Source organism: Centropristis striata, chromosome 18 (assembly GCF_030273125.1).
Source record: "Centropristis striata isolate RG_2023a ecotype Rhode Island chromosome 18, C.striata_1.0, whole genome shotgun sequence".
Classification (NCBI taxonomy): Eukaryota; Metazoa; Chordata; class Actinopteri; order Perciformes; family Serranidae; genus Centropristis; species Centropristis striata.
Window position 1 is genome coordinate 33,218,213 of NC_081534.1, and position 15,609 is coordinate 33,233,821.

The 15,609-nt window shown below is 38.0% G+C and overlaps 1 protein-coding gene across 1 annotated transcript in view; it reads right to left on the minus strand.

Annotated features, from left to right (window-relative positions):
• Positions 1-15,220, minus strand: part of LOC131990749 (titin homolog) — a 53,144-nt gene extending 37,924 nt beyond the window's left edge. The window contains exons 1-6 of the mRNA XM_059355863.1: positions 15,157-15,220; positions 10,181-10,402; positions 4,701-4,867; positions 1,248-1,285; positions 1,099-1,139; positions 141-277 (exon numbers count right to left, since the gene is read on the minus strand). Coding sequence (XP_059211846.1) covers positions 141-277; positions 1,099-1,139; positions 1,248-1,285; positions 4,701-4,867; positions 10,181-10,402; positions 15,157-15,220 — 669 coding nt within the window. The remainder of the gene's footprint in view (positions 1-140; positions 278-1,098; positions 1,140-1,247; positions 1,286-4,700; positions 4,868-10,180; positions 10,403-15,156) is intronic.
• Between the last annotated feature and the right edge of the window lie 389 nt (positions 15,221-15,609).

Sequence of the window (15,609 nt, forward strand, 5' to 3'; positions counted from 1 at the left end):
TCAACTTCAGCAACCTCCTCCACCTCCGGAACCACCTCGACGTCCTGGACCTCCTCCACCTCCTTGATGTCCCCAACCTCCTCCACCTCTTCAACCACCTTGGTTTCCTCCACCTTCAGGACCTCCTCCACCTCCTCCACCTCCTTCTCCTCCTGGTGTGGTGGGGTGGTGTGGAGGCGGGGGCTGGGCGAGGCGCTGACGGGGCTGAGCAGAGCCGTGGAGGTGACGGTGGAGACGGATGGAGCTGCTGACGGAGCGTCGCTCTGAACCTCCAAACCTGAAGACACAGAGACACTTTAACCTTCTAATGCACAACATGGTCTAAATGACCCTCATTCATTCCTTCATGTTATTTAATGCTGCTGTGTGTTTCTGTGCTCTATCTTTTGATATCAACTTATTTTATGATTGAATATTCCAAGTATTCTTTAAATATCTTGTTTTTGATAACAACAGATCATTATTTACATTTTGCCTCTCATACTTTATGAAGAAAAAAAGGTTTTGTATTATTACTTAGCTAACTACTTAGCCAAGAAGTTAGCTAAGTATTTAGCTTAGCAAGCTACTTAGCTTAATACTTAGCCAAGACGTTAGCTAGGTAGTTAGCTTAGCAAGCTACTTAGCTAAATACTTAGCCAAGAAGTTAGCTGCATGAAAGTACCAAAAAAATAACATAAATGACCAAAAAGACATAAAATTACCAAAAAAGAAACATTATCTGAAAAACATGTAAAATAACCAAAACCGTTTTCTCCACATATTGAAGTATTGTCATGTTTCCAGCCTCTCCTGTCCTCTCCTCTCTGCTCTGTGTAAACAGCCTCTCCTGTCCTCTCCTCTCTAGTCTGTGTAAACTGCCTCTCCTGTCCTCTCCCCTCTGCTCTGTGTAAACGCTTTATTTTAAATGACACATGGAGAATAAAGAGTATCTGACACTAATATCAACATTTAAAACAAGTTTTGTTCACTTTTTGTAATGGAAACTTTCACAACCGATGATCAGTTCAAAGACCGTTGGAAAGTTCAACTTTCTGAGGATAAAGCCTGTTTCTACAGTGTATTTGTGGCATTATGAAGACATAATCAGCTGTGTACCTGTCCTCTCAGGTGTCTTGGGTGCAGGAGTCACTGATCCTCTGCAGGAACAACAAACAGAAGAAGGTTAGAATAACAATAAATTCAGCTTTAATAAAACAAGTTCATGTTGTTCTGTTTAATGTTTCATGTGTGATTGTGAGTCTCACCGTGCTGGAGGCCTCCTGTCTCTCACTCGGCTCATCCTCTGTAAACACACACACACACACACACACACACACACACACACACACACACGTGAGCGGCGCTAATCGTCCTGATGATTGTGTTGTTGGTGATAAACGTGCTGAGTGTCTCTGCTGCTGATTGAACTCTGATTGATTCCTGTTTTCTCTCTTTGCTCTCTGGACTCTCTGCAGTCTGCGTACATGTGATTATGTGCAAATTGCTTGTGGTGGTATAGAAATACATTTTGCAACACAAAATGACTGAAAAATACACAAAAGGACCCAAAAAAATACACAAAAGGACCCAAAAAAATACACAAAATGATCAAAATAGCCACAAAATGCACAAAATGTTCAGAAAAAGAGATAGAATTACCAAAAAAAGAGATAAAATGACAAAAAATGACCAAAAATCCAAACGTTAAGAACAAAAAAGACAAAAAATGATTAAAAAAGACACAAAATGATCAGAAAAAGACGTAAAAAGGAAAGAAAATTACCAAAAAAGAGACAAAATGACAAAAAGAGACAAAATGACAAAAAATTACACAAAATGACCAACAATCCAAATGTAAAGAACAAAAAAGACACAAAATGATCAAAAAAAGACACAAAATGATTAAAAAAAAAAGACAAAATGACAAAAAAAGGACACAAAATGATCCAAAAAAGGGGTAAAATGACCAGAAAAAGAGACAAAATGACAAAAAAGACACAAAATGATTTTTAAAAAAAAGACAAAATGACAAAAAAAGATCATGTTAAATGATGCTTAGACCGTATTAAAAGACACAAGTGGTGCCAAGAACACGCAGCCTGAACTGTTGACAGTTCTCATGTTTGCTCCAAACTCTTTGGCACTCTTTGGTTTCACAGCTACAGATTTATTTACCAGTTGCCAAGTTTTTTTTATACCAGTCTTTACGTAAGGAAGCTGCAGAGAGAACAGAGATAGAGCTTCATACTCTAAAAGCCACTCCCACCAGAGGGAAAACCATCGACTCACAACATGCAACCGTGTGATGAAACTCTCAACAAATGGCTGTTTAATAAGACTCAAGTCTCAGCTATACAGTCAGACCCCCTTTATGCAGCTCACAGACTGTTTAGGGCATGCACAAATATTTAAATCCACCATTTTAAACACATTTGTATGCATGGAATCCGCGTAAAGTGGGCATGGGGACACATTGATCAAAAAGACACAAAACCACCAAAAAAAGACAGAAAAAATACACAAAATTACAGAAAAAAGGAAGTTTAGGGACCCCATGATGCACAAAGATTCACTCACAAGAGGACACGATAACGCATTTTAATGCAAAACTATGTTGTTTGTATGCTGTAATCCTAAAGTGGAAATGTCTGTAAAGAAGAGACTTATGGAGACTAATAAAAACCATTTTCATGCAGAAAAAATGAGGTCACAGGCCAGTACTTCATCATCTTCCTGACAAGATATCATGACATGGTACCAATGGATTCCTTTGATCTTCTAGTTTCATATGACAGCAAAATATTCAATGAGTCCACTCCATCCTCCGAGCCTTTCATCTGTGTCCACTTCTGAATAAAGTGATTCTGACAGAAATATCACTATTTTACGCTTCGTTTCGGTCATGTTTTATAATGGAAACTTTCAGAATCCATGATCTGTTCAAGGGCCGTTGGAAAGTTCAAATTCTGATAATAATGCCTGTTTTTACAGCTTCTTTCTACAATTGACGGTGTATTTTTGGTGATTTATTAAAGAAAACATACAGTTATGGAAAATATTATTAGACTATCCTTGTTTTCTTCAATTTCTTGTTCATTTTAATGTCTGATACAACTAAAGGTACATTTGTTTGGACAAATATAAAGAATAATGGATGGTTTTATTGGAAAGATGGATGGATGGATGGATGGATGGATGGTTTTATTGGATGAATGGATGGATGGATGGATGGATAGATGGATGGATGGATCTATTGGATGGATGGATGGATGGATGGATGGATGGATGGATGGATGGATGGATGAATGGATGGATGGATGGATGGATCTATTGGATGGATGGATGGATGGATCTATTGGATGGATGGATCTATTGGATGGATGGATGGATGGATGGATCTATTGGATGGATGGATGGATGGATCTATTGGATGGATGGATCTATTGGATGGATGGATGGATGGATCTATTGGATGGATGGATCTATTGGATGGATGGATGGATGGATCTATTGGATGGATGGATGGATGGATGGATCTATTGGATAGATGGATGGATCTATTGGATAGATGGATCTATTGGATAGATGGATGGGGGATGGGTGGATGGATGGATGGATGGATGGATGGATGGATGGATGGATGGATGGATGATGGATAAATAGATAGATAGATAGATAGATAGATAGATAGATAGATAGATAGATAGATAGATAGATAGATAGATAGATAGATAGATAGATAGATAGATAGATAGATAGATGTGTTCTGGTGCTGTGAGGCTAAATAAAGAGAGTTTTGTGTCTCTGCAGACAGACAGATGAACAGCTCAGCATGGAGCTGTTTGCATGTTTGCTGAGGAATTTACAACAAGATCCGCTCAACAAACTGAAATACAGTAACTCCACATCTAACGTCTCCACGGCTCACCGTTTAAACATTTCTCTGACCTGTTCCCTTATTAAAAAGGAACAAATGATAGTTTCTCACTTAACAAACTGGCTTAAAGAGAAGAAAACTCATAACCACAGTAAAGAAGATTTTAATTATTCTCAGTGGGCTTGAAGCTATATTTTTTAGTTCCCAGACACAATTAATAAGGCTTATATTACTCTTATTCATGATTACATTTTTTTGAAAAAGTCCATGAAAACACCAGAAGTTACCTCAGACAAATATGTCTTTTGTGCAGTTGAATATCTCTAAAAGATAAATATTCATAAAATGGAATTTATTTTTAAAATTACCAAACAAAAGACACAATGTGATTAGAAAAATCCACAAAATCACAAAAAACGACACAAATTACCAAAAAATGACACAATATGACAATAAAAATCCACAAAATCACACAAAAATCACACAAAAAAGACACAAAATGACTATAAACAGTTTATATTGTCCATATTTAAGTATTGTCCTGTCCTCTCCTCTCTGCTCTGTGTAAACTTTTCTACTTTTCTCTGCCATTTTGAGCCTCAGCTGCTTCTGGTTCTTTTTTTTGTTGCAGGAAATGCAACACAAACAGGATTAAGTTGCATTACAAACTCTGTTGCTGCACAGGTGAGCATCATAAACTCACAGCTCCAGTTCACAGGACTGAGAATCTTCTGCAGACGCATCAATAAAAAGCATGTGTTGTTTCCTGGTGATTGATGTGTGTGTGATGTGTGTGTGTGATGTGTGATGTGTGTGATGTGTGTGTGTGTGTGTGTCTCACCCTCTGAATCATGCTGCTGTGCTCCTCGGAGCTGCTGAAGTTCTTGGCGAGGTCGGAGATGCAGAGCGCCTCGTGTTGACACGTGTGAACCCATCTCTGGTACTCTGTCGTCCCGGGGATCCTGTCCAAGAAGATCCTGAACGCCTCCCACACAGCCTCCTGACACACTGACCAAACAAACAAACAAACAAACAAACAAAAACAAACAACTCAGAACTAAACACACAGCAACAATCTGCTCCACGCTGAAAAACCACAAACACTCCCAGATTTGTGTTTCTGCACTTTATGTCACATCCAACACGTGTTGGTGTGTTTGCAGGATATCTTTGGAAGCTGTTAGCAGCTTTCTGGAGAGTTTTTTTGCAAAAACAAGTGACTGGTTTCTGCATGTTTTAATAAAAGATGTGCCAAAAAATATTGTGTGCGCACAGAAAATCAACATAGTTGCAATGAAAACCTTTAATAAAGCACTATGGATTCAGGAAATACTGAAGACGAACTACATTACATTACATGTCATTTAGCAGACGCTTTTGTCCAAAGCGACTTACAATAAGTGCATTCAGATCACAAAAATACCTCTCACATTCACAATTTTACCCCAAATTTACAATTTCACCTCTCAAATTAACAAGTTTACCTCTCACATACACAAAAATACCTCTCACATTCACAATTTACAAAATAAAAGCTTCAGTGTTAGTTTGGTAAAATTGCGAATGTGAGGTAAAAATTGTGAATGTGAGAGGTAAAATTGTAATTTGTGGTTAAAATTGTAAATTTTGAGTAAAATTGTGAATGTGAGAGTTTTTTTGTGAATGTGAGAGGTAAAATCATTAATGTGAGAGGTAAAATCATTAATGTGAGAGGTAATGCTGTTAATGTGAGAGGTAATGCTGTTAATGTGAGAGGTAAAATCGTTAATGTGAGAGGTAAAAGTGTTAATGTGAGAGGTAAAATTGCAAATTTGGGGTAAAATTGTTAATGTGAGAGGTAAAATTGTTAATGTCAGAGGTAAAGTTATAAATGTGAGAAGTAAAAATGTGAATTTGAGGTAAAATTGTGAATGTGAGAGGTAAAATTGTTAATATGAGAGGTAAAATCGTTAATGTGAGAGGTAAAATTGCAAATTTGGGGTAAAATTGTTAATGTGAGAGGTAAAATAGTGTATGTAAAAGGTAAAATTGTTAATGTGAGAGGTAAAGTTATAAATGTGAGAGGTAAAAATGCGAATTTGAGGTAAAATTGTGAATGTGAGAGGTAAAATTGTTAATATGAGAGGTAAAATCATTCATGTGAGAGGTAAAAATGTTAATGTGAGAGGTATTTTTGTGTATGTGAGAGATAAAAATGTGAATTTGGTTTAAAATTTTGTACGTTGGAGGTAAAGTTGTGAATGTGAGAGGAAAGATATGAATTATGGCCTATACAGCCCGTCATAAAAACCTGCAAAGAGAAATACCTGCAACATTAAATCCATTTTTAATAATTTAAATAACTGTCTGCATAGGACCCGACCTATATATCTTCATAAATTGATCCGTATCGCTTTATTCTTCCTGACATTAAAGTCCATGTTAGAGGAGGATAAAAGATCAGAGTGATTAAAAGAAAGAGGCAGATAAAAGAAGACAAGATAACAGAGGAGAAGAAGAGAAAATGATATTTAAATATGCATATACCAGCGGAGATAAAAAGCTAATGTGCAGAACAGAATCAGGCTGTCAGAGTTTGTTTAATCCTGCTGCAGACGAGAACTCTGTGACATTTACAACACGGAACAATCCAATAAGGAACATGAAGAACATCACCCCCAGCTTCTGTTTCTGTGTGAAATAAATAAACCGTGCAGCGTTCTGAGTCTGACAGGAACCGAGCTGGAAGAGACACGACTCGCTCATCATTTACTGAGCGGGTCAGCAGAGTGTCGACACGCTGAGGTCAGAGGTCGTCCTGCTGCTGTCACACATCATTTACCTCCACTGGCACCTGTCTGTCTGACTGTCTGTCTGTCTGTCTGCAGCAGGATGTGTGTTTCATACACAATGAGATCATTTTAACCCTCTGGAGTTCTTCTTCATGATGCAAAACCTTCAGCTTTTTTACATTTTCCTCTCTGTGTCTGTCTTTGTGCAGAATAACACAGTTAGAATGACAAGAATCAGAAAAACGGGAGATAATTCGGAAATGACAAAAAAAAAACATAAAAAAAAAAGACACAAAATGACCAGAACAAGATGTAAAAGACACGAAATTACAAAAAAAGACACAAAAATACAGAAAAAGACACAAAATTACCAAAAAAGATGTAAAAGACACAAAAATAGACACACGATGACCAAAAAAGACACAAAATTACCAGAAAAAGACGTAAAAGACACAAAATGACCAGGAAAAAAACATAAAAGATACAAAAATAGATACAAAAATGACAAAAGAAGAGACAAAATCACCCAAAAAAGAAGTGAAAGACACAAAAATAGGCCAAAAAGACACAAAAATACGATAAACAGTTTTCTCCACATATTGTAGATATTGAAGTATTGTCATGTTTCCAGCCTCTCCTGTCCTCTCCTCTCAGCTCTGTGTAAACAGCCTCTCCTGTCCTCTCCTCTCAGCTCTGTGTAAACAGCCTCTCCTGTCCTCTCCTCTCTGCTCTGTGTAAACAGCCTCTCCTGTCCTCTCCTCTCAGCTCTGTGTAAACAGCCTCTCCTGTCCTCTCCTCTCTGCTCTGCGTAAACAGCCTCTCCTGTCCTCTCCTCTCTGCTCTGTGTAAACAGCCTCTCCTGTCCTCTCCTCTCTGCTCTGTGTAAACACTTTATTTTAAATGACACATGGAGAATAAAGACATTCTGACACTAATATCAACATTCAACACAAGTTTTGGTCACTTTTTATAACAGAAACTTTTAAAAACTGATGATCAGTTCAAGGACCGTCAGAAAGTTCAAACTCTGATGATAATGCCTGTTTTTACAGTTTCTCTCTACGATAAATAGAGTATTTGTGGTGATCTTTTAAAGAAAACATATTCGGGGTTCAGAGAGTTCTTTAGTATGTTTGACAGAATTGATTTCCAGCTCCAGCCAGCTGCTTGTTTGTTTCCAAACATTTCTGTATGAAAAACAACAACAACACACAGACTTCTGATGTGCTGCTGATAAAGTTGTTGTTGCCATAAATTCTTATAAATGTTTTGACAAGCGTCACAGCTTCTGCATTCAAACACGTTCTGACATTTAAGTCAGCTGTCAAACCTTCAGAACAGCAACAACAACAACAACAACAACAACAACACCTCACATTCAACTTTCTTTCTTTCTTTCTTTCTTTCTTTCTTTCTTTCTTTATTTAGACTCTGATTGTTGAAACATACTGTAACTCATCACTGTGATTCTCAGGATGTCCTTGACTGCAGCAACACTAAAAGTTTACATGCTGTTTCTGTCTTTGTGCAGAAAAACACAGTTAGAATGACAGAAATCAGGGAAAAAAATGGAGATAGTGCAAGCTGGATTTCTCTAATAAATAATTATTTAAAAATTGGAATAGAAAAGAATATATAAGTTTCCACAAGTGTCACAAATGTTGTAAAAAAAAACCCAAAAAAGACACAAAATTAGGAAATTACTAAAAAAACACGTAAAAAAACACACAAAAAAGACACAAAATGAAAAAAAAAATGGAAAAGACACAAAAAAGACACAAAATGGCCGGGAAAAAAAACGCAAAACACACAAAAATAGGCACAAAAATGACAAAAGAAGACACAAAATGACAAAAAAAAAGACACAAAATTAGGAAATGACTAAAAGAAAACACGTAAAAAAGACGTAAAATACACAAAAATAGACACAAAATTACCAAAAAAGACACAAAAATACCAACAAAAAGACACAAAATTACCAAAAACGACACAAAAAGACCAGAAAAAATACATAAAAGACACAAAAATAGACACAAAATTACCAAAAAAAGACACAAAAAAGACACAAACTGACAATTAAAAGTTTTCTCCACATATTGAAGTATTGTCATGCCTCTCCTGTCCTCTCCTCTCTGCTCTGTGTAAACAGCCTCTCCTGTCCTCTCCTCTCTGCTCTGTGTAAACAGCCTCTCACATTCAACTCTATTTCTTTCTTTCGTTCTTTCTTTCTTTCTTTCTTTAGGCTGTGATTGTTGAAACATCCTGTAACTCGTCACTGTGATTCCCAGGATGTCCTTGAATGCAGCAGCACTAAAAGCTTTATTACCAACAACAGTCCAACAGAACCTCCAGCTGGGTTTAATCCTGACACACTCAACTGAATTATTCAAACAGAACTTTACGCTGCTCAGCACTTTTACTATCTGCAGCTGGAAGGATTAACTCTGTCCAGATGACAATTATGTCCACGCTCTTATTCTTCTTTCAAACATCATCATTTTCATACTAAAATAACCCTTTTAAGGAGCTACATGAATACATATCTGCCTCTATCTGGAGTCAATTTTAAGAACAGTCTCTTCACGTTTTTTGAGCAGTTTTTAACCCTCTGAACCCCAACAAGCTTTACATTCTCCTCTCTGTGTTCTTGTGTTTTATTGCAATAATATATAAAATCTATAAATCTATAAGTCCTGCAGCTCTATGGAACTCAAACAGTCTTAGTGCAGAACAACACAGTTAGAATGACAGAAATCAGGAAAAAAAGAATAAAATGTGGGGAGATTTTCTCTGATAAATCATATTTTAAAAAATTAAATAAAATTGAATTCATATTTAAACACTTTCGCCCACGAGTGTCACACATGTTTACAAAATGGATGCAAAATGACCCCAAATTTGCCAAAAAGCATGTTACATTACCAAAGGACATGAAATTACCAAAAAATACCCAAAATAAACAAAAAGACTCAAAATGAAAAAAGGCTTAAAATTATGAAAAAATTACATAACAGGCCAAAAAAAGACACTAAGCGACATAAAATTACCAAAAAAAGGCTCAAAATTACCCAAAAATACCCAAAATGACCAAAAAAAGACGAAAAATTGCCAAAAAAGATATGAATTTACCAAAAAAAAACACCACATAGTACTTCCAAAAAATACCCAAAAAAGACACAAAATTAACAACAAAAAAAGTAAAATTACCAAAAAAATTACATAGCGAAAAGACCAAAAAAGACATTAAATTATATTAATTTTATAATATTATATTATATTATATTAAACATATAGCGGAAATCATTTGTAACTGATGATCCGTTCAAGGACCATCGGAAAGTTCAGATGCTGATGATGAGGCCTGTTTTTAAAGTTCCTTTTTTCGATAAACGAAAACTAACCAAAGTTTCAATCCACAGAGGCATGGTGAGGTTAACAGATGGTTAAACCATCTCCTTCTGAGGCAAAAGGAGAGAAAGTTCATGACCAGGAACCGGTTGTGATCTGTGATTTCCTAAAGTAAACCATGTGCTGGTAGTTAATGTGGTACCTCTGAGCTGGTAGTAGGCCTGGTGGGAGGCGATCACCTCGTCCAGCGTCTCCTGGGGACAGATCTTCACCCCCGAGTGGAGAAACACCGACCTCTTGGACCGAGGTCTGTCCACCTCGAAGCCGGACCCCTCAGTCTGCTGAGAGGACTGAGAGGACATCTTCAGCAGGTCCACCAGACGGATGGAGCCCACCGCCTCCGAGTCCAGACGATGGACAACACCTGGAAACAGGAAACACATGGGACACGGTCAGACTCACAGGGTTAGGGTTAGGGTTAGGTATTTAAAGTTATCTCGATGACTCCCCTGCGTAGGGTTAGGGTTAGGTATTTAAAGTGATCTCGATGACTCCCCTGCGTAGGGTTAGGGTTAGGTATTTAAAGTTATCTCGATGACTCCCCCTACGTAGGGTTAGGGTTAGGTATTTAAAGTTATCTCGATGACTCCCCCTACGTAGGGTTAGGGTTAGGTATTTAAAGTTATCTCGATGACTCCCCTGCGTAAGGTTAGGGTTAGGTATTTAAAGTTATCTCGATGACTCCCCTGCGTAGGGGTTAGGGTTAGGTATTTAAAGTTATCTCGATGACTCCCCCTACGTAGGGTTAGGGTTAGGTATTTAAAGTTATCTCGATGACTCCCCCTACGTAGGGTTAGGGTTAGGTATTTAAAGTTATCTCGATGACTCCCCTGCGTAGGGTTAGGGTTAGGTATTTAAAGTTATCTCGATGACTCCCCTGCGTAGGGGTTAGGGTTAGGTATTTAAAGTTATCTCGATGACTCCCCCTACGTAGGGTTAGGGTTAGGTATTTAAAGTTATCTCGATGACTCCCCCTACGTAGGGTTAGGGTTAGGTATTTAAAGTTATCTCGATGACTCCCCTGCGTAGGGGTTAGGGTTAGGTATTTAAAGTTATCTCGATGACTCCCCCTACGTAGGGTTAGGGTTAGGTATTTAAAGTTATCTTGATGACTCCCCCTGCGTAGGGTTAGGGTTAGGTATTTAAAGTTATCTCGATGACTCCCCTGTGTAGGGTTAGGGTTAGGGTTAGGTATTTAAAGTTATCTTGATGACTCCCCCTGCATAGGGTTAGGGTTAAGTATTTAAAGTTATCCCGATGACTCCTCCTGCGTAGGGTTAGGGTTAAGTATTTAAAGTTATCTCGATGACTCCCCCCGCATAAGGTTAGGGTTAGGTATTTAAAGTTATCTCGATGACTCCCCCTGCGTAGGGTTAGGGTTAGGGTTAGGTATTTAAAGTTATCTCGATGACTCCCCCTGCGTAGGGTTAGGGTTAGGGTTAGGTATTTAAAGTTATCTCGATGACTCCCCCTGTGTAGGGTTAGGGTTAGGGTTAGGTATTTAAAGTTATCTCGATGACTCCCCCTGTGTAGGGTTAGGGTTAGGGTTAGGTATTTAAAGTTATCTCGATGACTCCCCCTGCGTAGGGTTAGGGTTAGGGTTAGGTATTTAAAGTTATCTCGATGACTCCCCCTGTGTAGGGTTAGGGTTAGGTATTTAAAGTTATCTCGATGACTCCCCCTGCTTAGGGTTAGGGTTAGGTATTTAAAGTTATCTCGATGACTCCCCCTGCGTAGGGTTAGGGTTAGGTATTTAAAGTTATCTCGATGACTCCCCCTGCGTAGGGTTAGGGTTAGGTATTTAAAGTTATCTCGATGACTCCCCCTGCGTAGGGTTAGGGTTAGGATTAGGTATTTAAAGTTATCTCGATGACTCCCCCCGCGTAAGGTTAGGGTTAGGTATTTAAAGTTATCTCGATGACTCCCCCTGCATAGGGTTAGGGTTAGGTATTTAAAGTTATCTCGATGACTCCCCCTGCATAGGGTTAGGGTTAGGTATTTAAAGTTATCTTGATGACTCCCCCTGCGTAGGGTTAGGGTTAGGTATTTAAAGTTATCTTGATGACTCCCCCTGCGTAGGGTTAGGTATTTAAAGTTATCTCGATGACTACTCTGCGTAGGGTTAGGGTTAGGGTTAGGACAACACCTGGAAACAGGAACACACGGGACACGGTCAGACTCACAGGGTCCACTAGAGTCTGACAGAAGGGCTGGGTTTAATAAGGAGGGTTAGGAAACATCTGAACACAGCTGGACTGGATCGGCTCCTTTTTCTGTCCCTGGCAGCAGAAAAACTGACTCTATCTGCTACAAACCGCCTGGTAACACAAGCTTCAGACAAAACATATTACTTCTAAGATCTGTGTTGAAAGAATCGTCCTAAAAAGAAGATAAAAAAGAAGTAAAAATGACAATTTCAACACGTGAACATATTCCATCCAGCTCATGGGTCCCAAACTTGCGGCCCGTGGGCCAACTGTGGCCCTCGTGACAATATTTTGTGGCCCCCACCTTGATATGAAAGTTCGGGTTAGTTAGAGTTTTATATGAATGGGACTTTACCGTGTTGTGTGCGGAAGGTCCCTTTAATTACTTTTTTTTTGGTAATTTTGTGTCTTTTTTGGCTAATAAAGGCTAGTTAAGGCTAATTTAAGGCTAATAAATGTGCAGAAGTCTCAACATAAACGTCTCTTTTTATATCTTACAACATGAAAAACACTTTAAACACAGAGTGAGGACATTAAAAGTCATGTTTTATAATATTCAAACAGCAGAAAGTCTCTGCCTGGAGTTATTTGTGTCCCTGAGTTTATCATTATATATATTTATATATATATATATAAATATGTGTGTGTGTTGCCAGGGTCCGGGGCTCGCTCTCCCTCCTCGTGCCCACTCACTGCCACTAAAAATAAAAGCACTCACTGTACTTGAAGGGCGCTTCACATAAAAACAACAGTACTGTACGTTTATATATGCCTCTTCTTTTTTTTAAACCTGCTTATGGATGCTTTCAGAATAAATATGAGGAATGTTTTTGAGGTGAAGGTGAACGTCACAGATTCAGATTGTGTAATAAAGGAAACTATCTCTCTCTTTTTTGTGTCCTGTTTACAGCTTCTTCCACTGCCATAAATAAGTCTGCAGCGTACTGTAATTCAGCTTGTCAAGCTGTCACCACGCCGGCTATAAATCTACTAAACGGAGCCATTATCTGCTCACTTTTCATCTACATTGTTTGCACGATTTCTGCATAAATACTTATTTCACTTTGTTTGGAACGAGACAAAGACTGAGAGTTATCGTGCATTCAAACGGCCTCTTTGTGTCCTCGCAAAACAAAGACAAAATGACCAAAAAAGACGTAAAATTACAAAAGAAAGACGTAAAATTACCAATAAAGACACAAAATGATTAAAAAAATCCCATAATATTACCAAAAGATACTCAAAATTACCAAAAATTACATAAATGACTAAAAAAGACACTAAATGACCAACAAAAAGACAGTTTTGATCTGCATTGTTTGCACGATTTCTGCAAAAATACTTATTTGACTTTGTTCGGAACGAAAAAAAGACTGAGCGTCATCGTGCATTCAAACAGCCTCTTTGTGTCCTTGCAAAAAAAGACAAAATGACCAAAAGAGACGTAAAATGACCAATAAAGACGTAAAATGACCAAAAAAGTCTTAAAATGACCAAAAAAAAAGACTTAAAATGACCAGTAAAGAAACTAAATGAACACAAAAGACGTAAAATTAGAATAAAAGATGTAAAAATGACCAATAAAGACACAAAATGACCAAAAAAACCCATAATATTACCAAAAGATACCCAAAATAAAAAAAATACTTACAATTATCAAAAAAATACATAAATTACCAAAAAAAACACTAAATGACCAACAAAAAGACAGTTTTCATCAGCATTGTTTGCACAATTTCTGGAAAAATACTTATTTCACTTTATTGGGAACGAGACAAAGACTGAGCGTTAACGTGCATTCAAACGGTCTCCTAGTGTCCTCGCAAAAAAGACAACAAATGATCAACAAAAAGACAGTTTTCATCTGCATTGGTTACACGATTTCTGCATAAATACTGATTTCACTTTGTTGGAAAAGATAAGACAAAGACCGAGCGTTAACGTGCATTAAAACGGTCTCTTTTTGTCCTCACAAAAAAGACGTAAAATGACCAAAAAAGACACAAATTGACCAAATGAAGAGGTAAAATGATCAATAAATACGTAAAACTACCAAAAAAGACATCCAATTACCATTTACGATACAAAATGACCTAAAAAAGACGTTAAATGACCAATAAAGACAAAATGACCAAAATAACCCATAATATTACCAAAAGATAACCAAAATTAACAAAAAAGACTAAATTAACCCAAACAGACAGTTTTCTGCAAAAATATTGATTTCACTTTGTTCGGAACAAGACAAAGACTGAGCGTTATCGTGCATTCAAACGGCCTCTTTGTGTCCTCGCAAAAAAGACAAAAAATTACTAAAAAACATGTAAAATTGCCAATAAAGACACAAATTGACCAAATGAAGACATAAATGACAAAAAAAGACATAGAAATGACCAATAAAGACACAAAATGACTAAACAAAGACGCAAAATACCCAAAAAACCCATTTTATTACCAAAAGATACCCAAAATTAACAAAAAAGACACAAAATTAACAAAAAAAGACATACAATTACCAAAAAATTACATAAATGACCAAAAAAGACACTAAATGACCAACAAAAAGGCAGTTTTCTGCAAAAAATACTGATTTCACTTTGTTCAGAACGAGACAAAGACGGTGGGCCTCTTTCAGCATTATCGTGCATTCAAACGTTGTCTTTATGTCCTCGCTGACAGCGTCGACACCTTCCCTCAGCCAAGGACTTATGCAACCCTAATAGGCTTTGCTTTGCATTGTAACCAAGTTTAGTACAGATAGTCTTAGTATTGCATTTTATCTATTGAGGCCTTTTTTTGTGTCTTTTTCCAAAGAATAAACCTGTTTTTCCTGAGTGGTGCAGGACCTGAAGCCTGCAGGCCCTCAGAGGATCTCAAAGGGCTTCCGGCGGACACAAAATGCTCGGCTTACCTTTAATTCTTGCTGCTTGTGCAGCGAGGACGAACAGCAGCACAAGTCCGAGTTCCCGCAGCATCGTGGAGGAAGAGATCCAGGAGAATGTGAGCGTTTAAAGTAAATCCAGGGGAGGCGGGAGGACCGGAGGGAGCTCAGGTGGAGCTCATGGGTGCAGCTGGAGACGGCGGATCATTGATGCTGCTGCTGAAAGCTCCAGGATGTGAAGTCAGGCGCTCCACTCTCTGCAGCGTAGAGCTGTAAGTGTGGCAAAGAGTGACGAGGTTAAAAAAGTAGTCACCGTTTCGGGAATAATCTGTTTATCTACTGCTCAGACATAATCCGTCTTTACCCCGCGGCCCTCGCAGCGCTGGCCTCATCCTGTTAGTGGCTTTCTGGGGGCATCTGTCAGCCACACACACACACACACACACACACACACACACACACACACACACACACACACCAACA